Source organism: Octodon degus, unplaced genomic scaffold (assembly GCF_000260255.1).
Source record: "Octodon degus isolate 3935 unplaced genomic scaffold, OctDeg1.0 scaffold00281, whole genome shotgun sequence".
Lineage (NCBI taxonomy): Eukaryota > Metazoa > Chordata > Mammalia > Rodentia > Octodontidae > Octodon > Octodon degus.
The window spans coordinates 1,635,941-1,655,326 of NW_004524857.1; the positions used below are offsets into that span (position 1 = coordinate 1,635,941).

The window sequence follows — 19,386 nt, forward strand, 5'->3', positions numbered from 1 at the left end:
AACATGGAACAGGTATTTTTCCATCAAGTATTGATATGTTGAACTTTAAGTCCCTACAGAAGGGTCTTTCTATCTAGATTGGACTCATAGTGGTTCTCCTGTTTTCAGCCTCCCAAGCACTGGGATTACAGGTGTGCACCACAGCCAGTCTCAATCTCCCTCTCAGCGCGCCCTGGGGACGTGGCCGGCACAATATGCTGCGGATCGAACCCCGGCCACTGGGCTCTGCCTAAGCAGGCCTTAACTCTTCTGAGAAGATAGTTAGAGGGGGAACATCTGGGTTGAGTGGAACTTCTATTTTCAGCATTTTGAGGAGTCACCACTTTGATTTCCATAGAGATTGTACTAGCTTACGATTACAGACAATGTAGCCGTGCTCCTTTTCTCCCACAGTCTTGCCAGCATTTATCGTTTTTGGATTTCCTGCTGGTGGCCATTCTTTTGGGAGTAAGATGGAATCTCAGTGTTGTTTTAATTTGAATTTCTTTAATGGCCAGAGGTGTTGAACATGTTTTTCAAGTATTCGTTGAACATTTGTACTTCTTCCTTTTGGTTGCCCAATTTTTTGATAGGATCTTTAAATTGAGGAATATAATATTTTGAGTTTTTATATATTCTAGGTATTAGTTCTCTGTCTAAGCTGTAGCTGACAATTTTCTTCCCCATTCTCTAGGCTGTCTCTTCACTTTGTTGGCTGTTTCCTCTGTTGTCTATAAGCTTTTTAATTTACTGTACATCCATTTGTTAATTCTTATATTATTTCTTATACAATTAAGGTGTTATTCAGAAAATCCTTGCCTCATAAAGTTTTATGTTTTCAAGGTCTTCTACTGATTGTTTCTGCTTTAATATTTAGATCATTTACATTTTGATTTTAGTTTAGCATATGGCAAGGATACAGGTTCAATCTTCTGCATGTCGATAGCCAGTTTTCTCAGCACCTTTTGCTAAGGGCTACCTTTCCTCCAGCATGTGCTTTTGGCTTGTGTCAAAGATTAGATAGCTGAATCTGGCTAGAGTTGTTTCTGCATCTTCTATTCTGTTCCACTGATTCACATGTCTTTCTGTGCCAGTGGCATCAGTTGTCTTTTCTCTTTTCCTTCTGTAGTCTCAGATTATATGCATAGATACCATAGGATTTTATTTTCTCATTTTCTGCAATAGTTAACTTTTTTTCAGAATTGGGGATTGAACTCAGGTCCTTGGGCTTGCCAGGCAAGTACTTATTCTACTGAGCCATCTCCCCAACCGCCTTGCAAATTTACTTTTAAGACTTAGATAATTATATTGAAATGAAAAGTCAATGTAGGATTTTCTTTTTAATACCTACCTATATTACCTGACTCCCCAGTAGATACATACAACTTTTGATAAGAAATCAGGTATAGTAAAGACTAAAGAATAGCTTCCTTTTGGATTTATCTTGCATTATCAATTCATGTTGATTTGTATCTTATGTGCATGACATAGTTTTTTTGTTCTTGCATTGATAATTTTATTCTTTCTTATAAACCAGCATAGTGACACATTTTCATGTGAGATTTCCATTATTAGTTTTACAATTGAAGGTTTATTTTTGCAGAAAGGCAAAATTGTGATCTACAAACTTTTCCGGTGGGCTACAAAATTAGTACAGGTGTCTCAGTCAACCTGTACACATTAAAGTCCCAATGTTTACTAGACAAGAATGCAGTGTTTATCAGTATATAATACAAAGCTACTACACAAGGCAAAAGTAAGTACACAATATTTCAGTGTAGCATTCCCTGGTCTCTGTTGAAGTCTCCAATAAGTCCTGCAGCTGTCCGTACAAACTGGCATTTTTCTTCGCATATTTGGTGAAATATCTGACCAAACTACTGATTTCTTGCATTTTTTTCTGTCTGGAGGTTTGTGTTGAGACTGATACACTTGGTTTTGTGGTTCTAAGACTTTCTGTTTCTTTCTGAATACATTTCTATAAAAATCTGAAAACAACATCCCAATTTAAGTATTTTCCTTGTTCAGAATCTGAATGCCTATCTAAATCTTGAACTGCTTCCGGATCCTGAATCGGGTGCTTAAAGGTTTCAACTTCTTTCCTTCGTTTTGTAGCTCTAGCATTGTCCAGTTGCTAGCAACAAATAAGCAGGTTATTGAGAGCAAGACTCGCGATTCGGCATTTCCTGAAAACACACTGATCCTTTTCTGGAGGTGACAGTAGTCGCAGCCCAACTCTACACCCCCCACGCCTTGTCTAGCAGCCATAGTTCAGAGCCCTGTTACTCCGACATATTTTTAAATAGTTCTTCCTCCCTTTATCTTCCTTTGCCTTTGCCTTTTTCTGCTTCCACAAAGATTTATTAGCAGGTCCTGTTTCAGGAAATATGCTAGGTATGGGGTATACATTTCCCTGAACTCAAGTAGGTGTCAATATTTAATGAAATTTTACAGAAGGCCTTGTATGTGGTACTGGAGATCTTAAAAAAACACTGACGATCTTGAGAGACTAAAAATATAAATAGACGTGTGACAAATGAACATTGTCCCACGCCTCTGCAGCCACCAGCCTGGGAAGCCAAGTCACAACCTGTACAACAATTGGCCCAGAAAAGTCAATATTTGGTCAATAACTCTCAGTCTGCCCCCTTTTTTTGTACTCCCTGCTTCTAAGTCAGGACCAACCTGAGAAACAACTTAAAGATTCCAGTCAGAACACAGAGATCCTTCTCTCCCACTATTACTCTTCCTTTGTTTCTTCTGTGTCTGACCAAAGCAAATGATGGTGGGTGACTCTTCCCTACAACAATCTTTGGTCTATGATCTCATTTATCCACAAGATTTAATCAGCAGAGTATAATAATAAAAAGATCATTTTGTCTGCTGGGTGAATACTAAGCTGGAGAGTCCTAGATGGCAGGAGATCAGTCTAGACTGTAGGATACCAGTCTGCAACTTGAATCAGATAAAATTTTGGCGACTCATATAGATGACACAGTATGGGGTTAAAAAAATCAAGGAGTTTGAATGAGAAGGACCTAGTGAATGATGGATGTGGTGGAAGAAAGAAGAAAGGTTAGGGTAATCCCCCAGTCAGAGGGATCACAGGAACGGTCTCTCCATAGGCCATAGGGCATACTGGAGTAGTCTGTGACGAGGTTGGAAATCAGTTAAATTTGGGACACAAGTTCTGAATCATGGGATTAGAGTGATAATTTAAGATTTGGGGGTAAATAAGATCAGCTAACAATGATCATCTATTTACAGATAGTTTTTGGGTGCTTATGGATCAGGCATTGTTCTAAGTGCTTACGATACAGTAGTGAAAAACACAAAATCGCTCACTTTCATAAAGAACTGATGGGCATCAGGACAGCAATTTTGGGAAGGAGAATCCCAGACTCAAACCATAACACAATTTAAAGCATACATTTAAAATGTACAAAATAACTTGCATATTTCATGCACTGCCTTGGGCAACAATTTTCAAGCCTATGTACTGAAGAAATACATAAACTCAGTTTAGGGTTAGTAAAATGATTGTATTTAGGTCTCTAGTAAGCAAAATTAGAAAAATAGCCATTAAAAACATAGGTCTGGGGGTCCGGGGAGATGGCTCAATAGAATAAGTGCTTCCCTGGCAAGCACAAGGGCCTGAGTTCAATCCCTGGTTCCGCAAAACAAAACAAGACAAAAAACATAGGTCTGAGCTAGGCATGGTGGTGTATATCTGTAATCCCAGCACTTAGGAGGCTGAGGCAGGAGGATTATTCTGAGTTCAAGACCAGCCTGGGCTACAAAGTAAACTCAAGGCCAGCCTGAACTGTACAGTGAAACTGTCTCAAAATAAATAAATAAATAAATAAATAAATAAATAAATAAATAAATAAATAAAATAGATCTCCAAGGTGGCATTTTTATATTAGGGAATCTCCATCTGTGAATATAATTCTAGATAATCTATTAGCCTTAGAGTCAAACTAATTTTAGGAGCTTTACCTTCCTGGATAATGGATGATATTAATGAATGTAGATAGACTATATGTTTTCAATATACTGAATAGTTCTCTATTATTTTATTTAGTTTTTTCCATGGACATCAATACTGTTATCTCCACTGACTTAGGACATGCTGCTTTCTGCCACACAAGTAAGTGATGGAGCTGGCATAAAGAACTGAAGTAGACTCTGCCTTACTTTCAGCCACTGAGATAAATGTCTTTCAAGCACAAGCAGAGGACAGGGTGTCGAAGTAGACTGGTTTGAAAGTATAGCAAACATTTAGAATTCCAAAGGTCTTTCCTTAAGTGACAGGAGGCAGATTTAAGAAGGTTATTATCAGAACTACTACTGGGAACACTAGAATTCACTTTATGAGTAAAGGAACCAAATAACTGTTCATTAAATTTTCACAGTGTTAGTGGATTCAGTTGTAAAAGCAACCACAGACATACAGAAACAAAACAGAACAAAAATAAGAAGGCTGAGAGAGCACTAGATTTCTCCCTGCTCTAAAACATTCCTATGCCATTTCATTTCTTTAGTTAGAAACTGCCTTTTTTTCTCAGTGTTTCTTTTTTTTAAATGAAACTACTGCTAGTAGCAGAGGCAGGAGAAGGAATAGGTAGTAATGTAAGAAGAGAAATCAAAAGGAAAATACAAATACATGGATACATACACCACAAATACATTTCCTTTGTTGTACTTCTTACATTATCAACGATTTGTTTTTTTTGCAACAGCCTGCTGAAAATGTGTTTCCTTTTTTTCCTTTAACATTCCATAACCTTGCCCAATGTTTTTTACACCTAGTAATAGAAAAACGGGAGCCATTAGTTAGCAAATTTCACCTACTTCTCGGTTTTGCTCTGAGCGTAGGACTACGGTGAACCGCTGGGCTTCCTCGTGGTCTTCGGCGTGGACAGCTAAATTTGTTCAGGGCTCTTCTCCCCACCCGGCTGGGAGTACCTCCGCAGGATGGATGAGAGAAATTTCCCGGGCACTTTTGCTCTTCACACAGCACTGTTGCTCTTCAGGTTACTGTGCAAACGTCTTACCGTCCTCAGAGAGTTCAACCCTATTCCCACAGAAGCGGTCCCCAGCCAGCTGGCCACTGCCGAAGAACTCTCCAACGCTGCAGGATTCGAACCCAGGAGACGCGGTTCCTGACGCAGCCTGAGACTCACGAAGCCTCAACAGAAATTCCCACAGTGGTCCCACACCAGTAATTGGAGACAGGGCAGAATTCTTCCTTAGGAATCATAGTTATAAGCGCGTATAATACTTATAATCATGGTCATGGCTCTCTGGGGAGACCAGTGGAATCCTAGCATGAAAAGAGGGCACTGGGGTTTCGAAACACTTCCGCCATGAATGCAGACCCAACCAAGGGTTTATAAGGAGAAATTTTCAACCCAATCTGAAAGAATCAGTTTTGTATTCGTAACAGAAGCAAACACAACAAAAGCAAGCCTCAAGCCAAATATAATAAATATTCTTTCCTAATTCTCTCCAACCCACCCTATAACAATTTCTAATTTCTAGTGAAAACTATGCCTAATTTCTAATTTCAACAGCACTGCGCTCCACTGAGTGCAGGGTTCAGTGGCAGCAAATTTAAGCAGGGGACAATTTTATCTCTCTATCAAAAATATCGCTTGAAAACGGATCAGCAGATGAAAGCCCCGTGAGAATGAAGCGATCTGGCTGTCAAATCAAATTCACTGAGAATGATTCCTTCCCTCCCAGTTTCCTCATAGCCACACTTATCAAAGAGCAGGAGACCTCTCCCGCTCAGTCTACCAGGGCGCTTGTAGACGTCCCCAGACGGGCTGATGACGGCAGCCAGCAGCACTGGCAAGCGACAGTTCCCAGGGGATGGGCTCTGCGCCTACGAGCTGCGTCCCGCTGCCCGCGCCCCCGCGGGTCTCCACTGGGAGTCCTCATTTCCACCCTTGCTGCCCTGGGACCCCGGCTCTGTCCCCAGACGTCGCTCCGCGGTCCGCCCGCGCAGCGCTGACCCCGTGCTCACCTGCTTCTCTGGGTCCTCGGGCACCACAGCGATCACCGGAATGCGGCGGGGGCTGCTGGACTTGCTCCTCCTGCTGGGGTCCTGGCGCTCGGCCATCGCCGCGGCCTCCCCGGTGGGCACGGCGGGCGGGGGCTAACGGCGGCCACCAGATAGGGAAGTCCGCCAGAGAGCCGCCAGGGTCGCAACACGTCCGAGGGGTCTGACTACGGCCCTGGCCGCCGAGAAACAGCCCTCATAGCGCCACTGCAGCCCACCAGGCACGGAGGTGCAGGATCCCGGCGGTTGTCAACACGCGCTGGCGTTGCTAGGGGCGGGGCCGGGGGCGGAGCCTCGGCGCACAGTACGGAAAGCCGAAGAGTCAGACTCCTTCGAAGCTCAATCTGTCTGTCCATACTTGTGGAGTCTGTTAGGGGTATTTTTTTTCTAGGTGTGTCAGAGGGACACACAAGCGACACACAGGGGCGCTGTGATGGACGGATAGTGCTAAAACTGGAGTCTGCCTTGCCCCAGAGGTATGACCTATCTCACCCAACTCTCCAGGTTTTTACCTTTTCTGTACCTTAGTGGTCCACCTGCAGTGTTAAGCAAGGTATCCTACACATGAGCTTTGAGTCAATGTATTGGATCTAGTGCACTTTAGCCCTTCAAAACCTACTCTTCTCATCCATGAGAAGGGTTCCGAACGACCATTTTGTATCTGTATATACAAAATAGTAAGGATAGATTTACAGCTACTTTCTCTTAATTAAACGAGAAGAAAAATTTGTACTAACAGTGGACAGGATATCATGCTTGCATTTTGTGCTATGAATAACCACTATGAAGACAAAAATATTCATTGTATTTATTATTGTAACTGTCCTACTGACCTGTTTTGAAACTGTCTCATTGCTGTTTCTTAATAAAATTAATTAAAAAATATTTAAATGACAATGGAATACCCTTCTCTGACAAAACTAAACAAAAAAAGGGGATACAAATGAAGGACCGGGGCTGGTGAGATGGCTCAGTGGTCTAAAGCACCTACTTAGAACAAGCTTAGCAAAGCACAGGGACCACGGTTCAATCCCCAGCACCACATGCCAGCCGGCCCCGCCTCCTGGTGGGCTGAGCTGGCCACACACACACACACACACACATTAATAAATAAATAAATTAAAAAAAAAACAAATGAAGGACCATTTTGTATCTGTATATTCAAAATAGCTAGGATAGATATACAGCTACTTTTTCTTAATTCAGTGAATAGAAAGATTTGTTCTAATAGTGATTGTGGACAGGATATCATATCTGCATCTTGTACTATGAATAACCACTAAGAAGAAAACAATATGCAATTTATTAATTATTATTATTATTTTTTGCAGAACCGGGGATTGAACTCAGGCCCTTGAGCTTGCCAGGCAAGCTCTTATTCTACTGAGCTGTCTCCCCAGCCCTGCAATGTATTAAATATTGAAACTGTCCTACTAATTGGTTTTGAAACTGTCTCATTGCTATTTGTTTCTCAATAAAATTATTTAAAAATATAAAAAAATAAGGGTTCTGAGCAGTGAGATAGTGTTTGCTAAGTGATGTTTGGCACATAATAAATAATCAGTACAGCCAAGATTATGATTATCTCTATCGTTGCAACTGTATCCTTGAATACAATGCAAGGGTCTAGGTTTGAGTAAAAAAAGCTGCTCAGGGTGAAAATTAGTATGAGTACATAAATCCAAATACAAGGGCCTTGAAAACTTTGAAACAAAACCTTTATCCCTTTTAATTGTTGTATTTTATTTAAAATTATTTTGGTAACCTTCAGAGATTTTTTTCAAGATTTAAATGTATTTTGTATATTCCATGGAATGTATACATAACAATCCCAATTAAAAATAAATGTCACTTCACATCTCTGGGGTTTCTCCTCACTGGTTACAAGTTGATCAGTTGATTTCTAAGTTTCTTCCACCTCGTAACCAAATGATGTTTCTGGTCCCTAAAACGTGGAAGCACTTGAAGCAAACTGTACCCAAACAAACCAGGGTTCTTCGAAGGAGCAATGAACACTTCCTGTCGTCCTTATTTCCATGCTATATTCTTCTGCTTCCCTCACTGTTGGACCTTTGCAACTGCTTAGACATTACCAACATTTGTTGAAATCTGCAAGCACCTATTTTTCTTTATCCTGTAGTGCTCGTCTGTAGGGCTTTACTGTTGACTCCCTGTCTGCCTTGAAATTCCTTTGCCCAAGTTCCACATTCTTTTTGGTTTTGTCTTTACAGCCACTCTTTAGTATCTTTACGGCTATTCTTACGTCTTGTACCCGAGGGCCAGTTTAGAAAGTCCAAGGTTTCTCTCACTCAGGAAGAGTGCAAATGTTGTCCCAAGTGTTTTTTTTTACATGACTTTAATTACTGTTGAAAGACCCAAGTATAACAATAAAAAAGGGACTGAAACCACTTTGATAAATTTGATGGAGTCCTTTGAGAATGACACCCAAACCAAAATAATACGGTGGTGGAGAGCTATCAATTGGATCAGTTACTTATTCTTTATGTGGTTACACTGACATCTCAGGATAAGAAAAAAGACCGTAGAGGATGTACTTCAACATAAGCAGAACTTGTCTGGAAATATCAAGTGATGATTGTGTTTCAGCTATAGGCTGCAGGCGGTAATTACCCTTAAACATCAGTCATCCTGGAATAGAGATCTAGTCTTTGGACTTAAGACACTTTCCCGAATAATGGACAATGCTGCATTTTATAACTATGTACAGGTCTATACACTTGGCCTATCTTGGAAGTGCCACTTCCCAATGCTTAATTAGCATTACCCAAGAATCCTCACTTAGAAACTCACATTGGGAAGCGACACTTTCCTTCTCAGTGAAAAAAATAAAATTCTTCATGGGCAGATTCCCTTACCCATAAAGTTAATGGACTTTGTGAAAACACTCTTTTTGCACTGAGGGCACATGCTTTATTCATTGACAGGTGAAGAGTGATGAGAACAGTAGTTCTAGAACATTCTACACACAGTCACTTGGAGTGAATTACTTGCACTTCTCCAACAGTGCAAATTTCCTCTAGCGTTACTTTTGGATTCTGTTGTACAATCACTGCTTCATATCCATGAGGGACTGGCTTCAGGCCCCTCTCCTAACTGAAACCCAAGGGTGCTCAAGTCCCTTATGCAACATAGCATATCTGCATATTACATATGCACACTTGCATTACCTATCCAGCATGCATTATTTCAGGTCATCTCTATATTACTTTTAACATCTAATACAGACAAATTCTGTGCACACTTTTGTTGTATCTATTATTTAGGGACTAGTAACACACAGATGTGTGCACACCTCCCATATAGACTCATTTTATTTTTCTGAAGTTCTTTTCTCCATGGTTGGTTAGATACACTGCTATGCAACTTGATGGTGTAGAGATCAAACTACACATACCACTCTTAAAATGGTGCTTTAGTTACTTCTCTTGCTGCTGAGAAAAACTACTGAATACCCAAAGTTAAACAAGGAAAGTCTTGTTTGGCTCACTTTGTACAGGTTTCAGTTCATAGTCGGCTGACTTCGAGCCAGGGGGGCATAGCAGAGGGGCATCGCTGAAGAGAAGCAGTCCATGACAGGCAGAAGATAGCAAAAGCATCAAAGTAGCAATCAGCAATTAACAAGCTACCTACTTTTAGGGCAGGTAGCACTCACACCCATGTCAGCACAGCCTTAATCCTAGCATCACACTATGCATCAATCCTAACATCAAATACTTGATCCAAGCCTCACACACACTGGACCCAGTCACCACTGAAAAGCCCCACCCATGACCAAATGAGGTTTTGTAGGGGAGACAACAAGATACAAATCATGACAAATGGCTAACTATGAAACTTGACCTTTTATAGAAAACTTTATCCATTCTGTTAGGTACTGCTTTGTGTGACATTATTTTGTACTTGTTATATTTTTAACGGTATTTATTGATTTTTGTATGCCAACATTTTCTACTAGATTATTAAAAGCAAGGATAGTCATTCATATTTGTATTTGAGGCCTATAACATATTACCTGAGTAGTGGTTTTCAAAACTTAAATGAAGCCAGGGAGTTAACTCAGTGGAGTAAGTGCTTGCCTGGTGTTATGGTTTGTGTCTAGGTGTCCCCCCAAAGCCTCATGCAGTCTTGGGGTGGCTTCTGGAGTTTGTGATTGATTACTGTGGGTGTGGATGCTGCACCTGCCCTGGGGCAGGTAATTTGCTTTACAATGTAAGGTGGGAAGAGAAGCCAGCTGCCTTAGCTGCTGCTGCCCCTCCTTTGTGCTCATGCTCTTTGCCTCCACCATGAAAGGTTGCTTTCTGCTGTGTGCTGCTCTGTGTTGGACCCAGCTGAGTATGGACTGAAGCCTCCAGTAACTGTGAGCTAAATAAACCTTTCCTTCCTTCATTTTGAGTGTCGGGTCTTTGTCCCAGCAACGAGAGAAGAGTAACTAAGACACCCGGCAAGTACAAGTTCCCAAGTTCTATCCCGGGTACCACCAAAAACAAAAAACAAAACAAAAAACTTAAATGTAAGAGGATTACTTGAGGAGTTAAGTTAAAAAAGACTCCCAAGCCCTGTTTTTGAGCTGTCTGCTTCAGTAATTCAGGGTGAGGACCTAGGATTTTTTTTTTTTTTTTTCATTTGTGTAATTGGTACAGGGTCTTACTATGCAGTTTGGACTCATAGTGATCCTCCTGTTTTCAGCCTCCCCAGTGCTGGGATTACAGGCCTGCCCACAACACCCATCGTTTGCTGGCACAGAGTACCCCGGGGGTGGACCAGCATAACATGAGGGTCCTGGCCCCTGCGCTTGCCAAAGCAGGTGCTTAGTCCACTTAGCCATCTCACCAGACCAAGGATTTTTATTTTTAACAAGTTCTTAGATGATATTGATGCCAATTTTCTAGAAACCATATTCTGGGAACTCCTGGTCTAGCACTAAATGTTAATTAAATATTTCATAGATTATATATTTCTATTTTGTTTGATCTGCAACCGAGGTTAAAGCATCTCATAAGTTACCCAGAGTAAGATATACCTTTGAGGTTCTTGCAAATCAAAATGAGAGCATTGGTCTGACTTGTGGCTTAGTCATTGTCTAAGTGTCCAACCTTTTGGCTCTCCTGAGCTGCACTGAATGAAGAGGAGCTGTTTTGGGCTATGTATAAAATATACAATATACTTACTGTGTATAAGTAACAAAACTTCTCTTATGTTTTAACACTTGCATATACAAGGGCAGGAGGCCCAAGGCTGAACTTGCCTGACCTACAGATTGTTAGAAATTCAAGACTCGAGTTCATATACTTTTCAAAATTTGAGAATCATGCCTCTCATGTTTGTTTTCATTTTATTGTTTTGAAGTAATTTTAACAATCTCCATAAAACTGGCTTTCAATAATTATTTCTTTTGTGAACTTTCTATATCCTTTGTTTCCTTATGATAAGGTTGGGTTTTTTTTTTTCTTGTTCAGTTCACAAAATGTAGGCTTTTAAAAAGTTTTCACAGCTTAAACTATAAATGTTTATTACATTTTAATCATTATTCATTAATTCATTATTTTTATGACACCAAAACATACAAGGATGAAAGGGTAAAATGACTATGCTTTTGGAAAAAAAATCTTTATTTTATTGGTACATTACAGATATTCATAATGTTAACATTCATCACAGGGAATCTGTACTTGTACGTGGTATGTCTGCATCTCCCTTTATTCCCATTCTTCTCACCTACCTTCAACCTCTCCTCCCTTTATTTACAAAAGCTTTACATTTATTTTTTCCTCCTTTTTTTCCCCCATTCTTTCCTTTTCCCCTTCCCCCTCCTTTGTTCCTCTTCTCATTTGAACATTTTATTCCCTTTTCCACACATCTATTATACAATTTCATCCTTTTTTACATTTTTGGTTTCTCACACCAGATAAACCATTCAATTTATCCATATCTGAATCTAATTTATTTCCATTAAAAGTATGGTCTTAAGACAGTTTAAAGGATAAACTTCTGAGATGTATCCTTTATGATAGAGTAATACTCCACTGTATTAAAAAAATCATAACCTCTTTATTCATTCACTGGCATTTAGGCTGTTTGCAAGATTTGGCTATTACAGTTTGTGTTGCTGTGAACATGACTGCATGTGTTGATGAGGGATGAGGTTTTTTTATTCTTTCCAGGAGATACCAAAAAGGGTAATAGCTGTGGCAAATTGAAACCCTACTTTTAGATTTTTGGGAACTCTCCACACTGATTTCTACAGTGCTTGTCCCAGTTAAACTCTCACCAAGAGTGGAGAAGGGTTTTTTTCTCACTGAACTACCAGCATTTGTTATTGGCTTTTTTTTTTTTTTTTTGGTTGTTATTGGCTTATTTCTTGATAAAAGCCATTTTTTCTGGAGTGACATGGAATCTCAGGGCCGTTTTAACTTGCATTTCTTGAATGGTCAGTGATGTTAGACATTTTTTGAATATTTATTTGCCATTTCTACTTCTTTGTCTAAGAAGTATCTATTCATTTCAGATGATTATTTTTGGATTGGACTTTTAAATTTAGGGGAATCTGATTTGGGTTTTTTTTGGATTCTAGATATTGGTCATTTGCCAGATGAACAGCTACAAAAGTTCTCTTCCCACTTTGTGGGTTGTCTCTTGACTCAGTTGGAGGTTGCCTTTGATGTGAAAAAGCTTCCCAATAAGATGAGAACCAAGTTGTTGATTCTTTGTGATACTTTCTGTGTAATTTGAGTTTTGTTCATAAAGTCTTTGCCTACACCAGTGTCTTCAAGAGTTCTATCTGCTCTCCTCCAGCAAGTAAAGTATTTATATTTTAATATTGAGATCTTTAATCAATTTCAGTTATAGTTCAGTGCATGGTGAAAGAGATGGGTCTAGTTTTAACTTTTGACATGTGAAAAGCCAGTTTTCCCAGCACTATTTATTAAAGAGGCTGTCTTTCTTCCAGTGAATGTGTTTTGCTCCTTTGTCAAAGATAAAGTGGCTAAATATGTCTATGCATCTTCTCGTATGTTCCACTGATTTGTAGGTCTGTTTTTTTCCCCTGTAATATGCTGTTTTTATCACAGTAGCATTGTAGTACAATTTCAAGGCAGGAATTGTGATTCTGCCTGCCATGCCTTTGTTGCCCAGAATTGCTTTTGCTATTCTAGGTCTCTTCTGGGTCCAAACAAATTTTAGGATTGTTTTTTTCTACTTCTATGAAATAAGCTATTGGAATTTTGGTCAGAATTGGATTCAATGTGTTTAACAATTTTGGAAGTCTGGCCATTTTAACTATATTGGTTCTTCCTATCCAAGAACAAGGGTTTTATTTCCTTTTTCTGATAACTTTTTTCAGAGTACTGTAGTTTTTAACACAGAGGTCATTTACTTCCTTCATTAGATTGATTCCTAGATATATTTGGATGCTATTGCGAAAGTTATTGTTTTCCTAACTTTACTCCCACTGACATTATTTGTGTACAGGAAGGCTGTTTCTTGTGTGTTGACTTTGAATCTACTCATACAATTAAATTTGGTTATTAAATCTAGGAGAGTTTTGGTGGAGTTTTTGGGGTTTTCTATGTAAAGTATCATGTCATCTGCAAATAATAATTTAACTTCTTCCTTCCCTATCCTTATTCCTTTTCTTGTCTAGTTTTTCTGGCTAATGTTTTCAGAACTATTTTGAGTAAGAGTGGTGATAGTGGACAATCTTGTCTTGTTTCTCATTTTAGAGTGAATACTTTCAGTTTTTGTCCAGTTAGCATGGTGATGGCTGTTGATTTGTCATAGATGGTTATTATTATATTGATATAAAGAATATCTATTTAATATTTTGCATGTTTTTTAAAAGTGATGATTGGTATTGGATTTTGTCAAAAGCTTTTTCTGCCTCTATGGAGATAATCATGTGTTTTTTGTCCTTGGTTCTCTTGATGTGATCTACTACATTTATTGAGCTGCATATGTTGAACCATTCTTGAGTCCCTGGGATGAGTTCTACCTGGTCATGGTACATAATTTCCCTGAAAATTTGTTTAATTTTTTTTTTGAGTATCTTTTTTTTTTGTCAGTCTTTTTGAGGATTCTTGCATCTATGTTCATTAGGGAGATTAGCCTGTAGTTCTTTTTCTTATTTGGATCTTTCTCTGGTTTTCATATCAGGGTACTGCTTGCTTCCAGGAATGATTTTGGGAGTATTCCTTTGTTTTCAATTTTATTAAGGAGTTTTAGAAGGAGTGACACTACCTATTCTTTAAATTTCTTGTAGAATGGCTGGGAATGTCAGTAGAGCACCTGCCTATCAAGTTCAAGGCCATGAGTTTGATTCCCAGTTTATGATAAAAAAAAATCTGATATGGGCATGGTGGTACACATCTGTAATCCCAGCACTAAGGAGGTTGAGACAGGATTGCTGTGAGTTTGGAGACAGTGTGGACCACATAGTGAAATCAAAGCCAGTCTGAACTACTTAGCCAGACCCAGTCTAAAAAACAAAATTCTTGTAGAATTCAGAAATGAATACATCAGGGCCTGGCTTTACTTTTTTGCCAAGTTTTAAATTACAACTTCAATTTCATTGACTGACAAGGGGTTATTTGGAATTTTTGTATCTTTGTGAGTTACCTTTGATAATTCACCTGTATCTAGGAATCTGTCCATTTCTTCTGCATTTTTTCATCTTATTAGAATATAATTTCTCAAAGTAGCTATAAATAATCTTTTGGATGTCTGCAGGATCTGTTGTGATTTTACAACCTTTTCATTCCTAATTGGATGGATGTAAGATTTTTCTTTTCTTTCTTTTTTTCTGATAAAATTGGCAAAAAGCTTGATTTTGTTTAATCTTCCAAAGAATCAACTCAATTCATTGATTGTTTTGTTTTCTTAGTCTCAATTTTATTATTTTCTATTATTAGTAATGATCTTCAGATCATTTATTCTGATTTTAATAATTTCCTCCCTCATACAAGCTTTGCTTGCTGTTCTTGTTCTACAAGTTTGAAGCTCAACATTAGTTTCTTCATTTAAACTTTCAGTTTTTCTCATATGAATATTCACTGTATAAATTTCTCTTATAGGACTGATTTTATCCCAGAAGTTCTTATATGTTGTATTGGAATTTTTAATTGTAGAAACTTATTTCTTCTTTAATTTAACCTGTGACCCATTGACAGTTCAGGAGAGTGTTATTTAATGTCCATGTGTTCATGAAGTTCTTGGTTTTTTTTCCATTTATTCCCAATTTCAATACACTATGGTCTGATAGTATGCATGGGATAATTTCATTTCCACTGAATTTACTTAAGCGTGTTGTGTGGTCTATTTTTGAGAACATCTCATGGGCAGCTGAGAAGAATGTGTATTGTTATATTGTGGAACATTCTGTAAGCATCTTCTAAGTCCATTAATTCAAATGTTTGGTTCAGATCTGGTATTTAATTGTTAATTTTTGTCTAGCTGTTCTCTGTATTTGTGGCAGTGAGTTACTGAGGTTCCGCAATATAATTATATTGGTGCTCATTTGATTTTTTTAAAAAAATCTTTTTGAGACAAGGTTTCTCTATGCAGTTTAGGTTGGCTTTCAACTCACTTTATATCTCAGGCTGGCCTTGAACTTGCAGACATCCTCCTGCCTCAGCCTATTGAATTTCTGGAATCTCCCAATTGCTGGCATTATAGGTGTACCACCGTGCCTAGTCAGCTTATTTGATTTTTAGGTCTGTTAATATTTGTTTTCTACAATTGGGTATGCTGGTATTTGGTGCATATATATTTATGATTGTTATCTTTTCCTCTTGATTTGTTTCCAAGGATGTAGTGACGATCTCGCTCTTAAGCAGTTTTGGCTTGAAATCCATTTGGTCTGCAAATTGAATAGCTATCTTTGCTTTCTTCCAGGTTCTTCTAATATGGATCATTGTTTTCCATTTTTTGATTTTTAGTCCATGAATTTATTTTGAGTTAAATATGTTTCTTATACGGAGCATATTGTTGCAACTTCTTTCTTTTTTCTTTTTCTTTCTTTCTTTTCTTTTCTTTTTTTTTTTTTTTTTTTTTTTTTGTGGAACCAGGGATTGAACTCAGGCCCTTGTGCTTGCCAGGGAAGAGCTTATTCTACTGAGCCATCTCCCCGGTCCCTGGAACTTATTTCTTGATCTATTGTGCTAGTCAGTTTCTTTTGCTGAATTGAGAACACTAACATTGCTAGTTATAACTGATATGTATTGATGTATTCTTGTCGTGTTATTTTTCTGTTGTTGGCTCCCTCTCTTCCCCCTCTCTTTTAATTTCTTGCCTTGCCTGATGAATTCTCTTGAGGTTTTTGGAGTTTTATTCCTTGTTATCTCTTTCTAGAGTCTCCTTCAAAAATACTTTGGAGGTCTGGTTTGGTGACCTTTAATTTCTTTAGGTGTTTTTTGTCATAGAAGTTTTTTATTTCTCTATCAATTTCAAAAGACAGTTTTGCGGGGTACATCAATCTGGGTTGGAGGCTGTTTTCTTTTAGGTCTTGAAATGCTTCAAGCTGTCCTTGACTTGAAGGTTTATGTTGAGAAGTCTGCTATGATTCTGATGGGCTTTCTTCTATAGGAGAGTTGTTTGAGCTCTTAATATTCTGTTATTGAATTTCTGTAATCTTGAGTGCTATATACCTGGGTGTTCATTTTTTTTTTTTTTTTTTTGATGGATAATTGGAGTTCTATATGCCTTGCTTATCGCTATGTGAATTTCTTCATGCTTGCTTGGGAAGTTCTTTGCTATTACTTCTGTGAACAGGGTTGGGTTTTTTCCCCCTTATGTCATTGTGCTATCTGCTGCTTTTTTATTGGCTCTGACCCATCTTATGTTTCTCTCCGTTGCATCATTTACCAGTTGTTTGATTTTCTTGTGATATTGCTCTGTCCCCCAGCAGAGGGCAATTGGTTGGTAGCCAGCTACACTCAGGACTCACAACAGCTTTGAACTCTTTCTATGTAGTGGCTCCCAGGTAGGTGAGGCTGCTGAGTTCAAGTCAGCAGGAGATGCACAAAGTGTTACAGGCTGAAAGTAATCAGGTTCCAGCCTCACAACTAGAAATCAGCACGAACTTGAGTGGAACTAAAGGTGCAGGCTTGCTGGGATTACCCATTACCCCTAGTCTACAGCTACAGCTGGCTTCTGGGGCTGGTCAATTTAGATATAGACTCTGTCTGCACACTCTAGTAGTGATAGCATAGACATACCTTGAAGTGCAGTTTTGTTTCTGATTTTTTCTTTATTACTTTTTTTCTGTTCATTTCTGTTTTACGAGAGCGAACATGGTTTCTAGTTTTGTTATTGTTCTGATGATTTTATTTCTTCCTTCTCTCTTTCCCACCTATCTTCACCAGTTTCCCAAGGTTTATGTAATCTTCCTTTGTCCTCTCGTCTTAATTCTAATCTCTTACTCTTCTGTTTTCTACTTTTCATCCAACCCTTTTAAAATTTTGTCCCTTGAAGGTGAAATGACTATGAAATAAACTATTTCAACAGAAAGACGTTAGTACAGAAACTTATGAGAAATAATCATACTTAGCATATAGAAATGCTTCAGTCTGATAACAATTCTGCAGAATTTAACATCTTTGTTAAGATACAAATTATAATTTCTTTGAAGCATGTATAGACTTAAAGATTACCTAGAAGTTTTAGTATGTTGATATATTTTGATAAATACATTTAATGCTGAAACATTTTAATATATTTATTTAAAATAAACAAATACAATCATAATGTGGTTGTTTTTTTTTCTGATTTTTCTTGTCTACTCTGTCCATTGAGCAATGTTTAGTAAAATGCTAAGTATTCATTAGCATTAATTAAGAACATTTTTAATAAGTATTTTAGATTATACATAAATTTGGTAGCCTCTAAATCTAATGCCAGATGTTCAAGATGTTCAAGCCAAATTAATTTCTGAGTCAGAGTAATTATTTTGAATAGAAAAATTTCATAGCATATATGAGATGTGATTGAAGTACAGACTGAGCAAATGAGTTTTAGGGGAATGTTGTAACAGAATACACAGAAATCTTGAATCTAATCTCCTCAGAGTTTTAAATAATATTTTAGACTAGCCATTATAGAAACAAGGCCTATGAAATAAACAAAAATGTTTATCTTTTTCCAACACAATCATTAATGCAAATTTGGAAATAACCAAGTGGAACAGAAAATGAAAGTAAGCAAGCAGAATTTAACCATTCTAATAAAACATGTATTAACAATAATCCATATCACAGGGTTTTTTTTTTTTTTTGTATTTTAGGAAACAGTCTACAGAGTGTTCAGGGTCTTACTACTAGACCGGACTTGTAGGGATCTGCCTATTTACAGCCTCCCGAGAGCTGGGATTACAGGCGTGTGCCACCACTCCCAGTCTCAATTGCCATCTCAGCTCATCCCCCGGGGCAGGGCCGGCATGGCAGGCCTGGGGATTAAACCCCCGGCCCTTTGGCCTGCTTGCAGGAACTTTAACCTGCTAAGCTATTTGGCCACCCTCACCACAGGTAATTTTTAAGTAGAAACTGGAGGAACTACAGTATCCATGTTTAGAGGAAAAACTAAATAAATGGTGATTTATTTAGTAAATAAATGAAATAGAGTAAATAAATTTAATAAATGAAGTAGATTTATGAAGATCTACTTTGGTCTGGTCAAAACTTTTGTTTTCTGAGAGCAGTTATTTCCATAAAAAGAAAATGTTCCTCAATTTCTGTAAATTGTACTTGTTCTAAAATGATATAGTGCCCAATGATAAATTATTTTTAAAACAACCTTTATCATATCCTGTTTGACTTTTTTTATTCTGATCTAATGATAAAACATCTATAAATTTTCAATTTCCAATGTACCTAGCTACATCTATTTAAATACCTGATGATTCATGGCTTCTATTAAAATACAAACAAGTGCACAGCAGGTTCATTGACAAGAACTAAACCGGAATAAAGTGTTGAATTTACAGCTATTAAGCATCTTATCCTATTTAATGTTAAGATGAACTTACAAGAATTAAAATGGCCTTTGCTAATAAAGACACTGATTTAATGGAAAAAAAAAGAAAGAAAAGAAAATGTTCCTGAGCTTTAGAGTAACTATCTATTTACATGATGTGAGCTTGTAGGCAGGTGACAACTGTCTTTGCTGTACAGAATTAATCATAGTATATTCCAAAGACATTAATTATTGAAGCTTTGATTTGTTCCAATTTCATGGAGTCTGTATTTGTTTGGTGAGGCTGATATGACAGATTCTGCAGTCTGGGAGGCTGTAACAGGAATGCGCTGTCTGGGCTAGTGATATAGCTCAGCAGC

The 19,386-nt window shown here is 38.0% G+C and overlaps 1 protein-coding gene and 1 pseudogene across 1 annotated transcript in view; both read right to left on the bottom strand.

The window, feature by feature from the left end:
- Cfap69 (cilia and flagella associated protein 69) overlaps positions 1-6,291 on the bottom strand; it is a 71,687-nt gene extending 65,396 nt beyond the window's left edge. The window contains exon 1 of the mRNA XM_023707129.1: positions 6,011-6,291. Within this exon, the coding sequence (XP_023562897.1) occupies positions 6,011-6,106 (96 nt within the window). The 5' untranslated portion in view covers positions 6,107-6,291. The remainder of the gene's footprint in view (positions 1-6,010) is intronic.
- On the bottom strand, positions 1,721-5,350 carry LOC111814225 (annotated as a pseudogene).
- Positions 6,292-19,386: the final 13,095 nt, after the last annotated feature.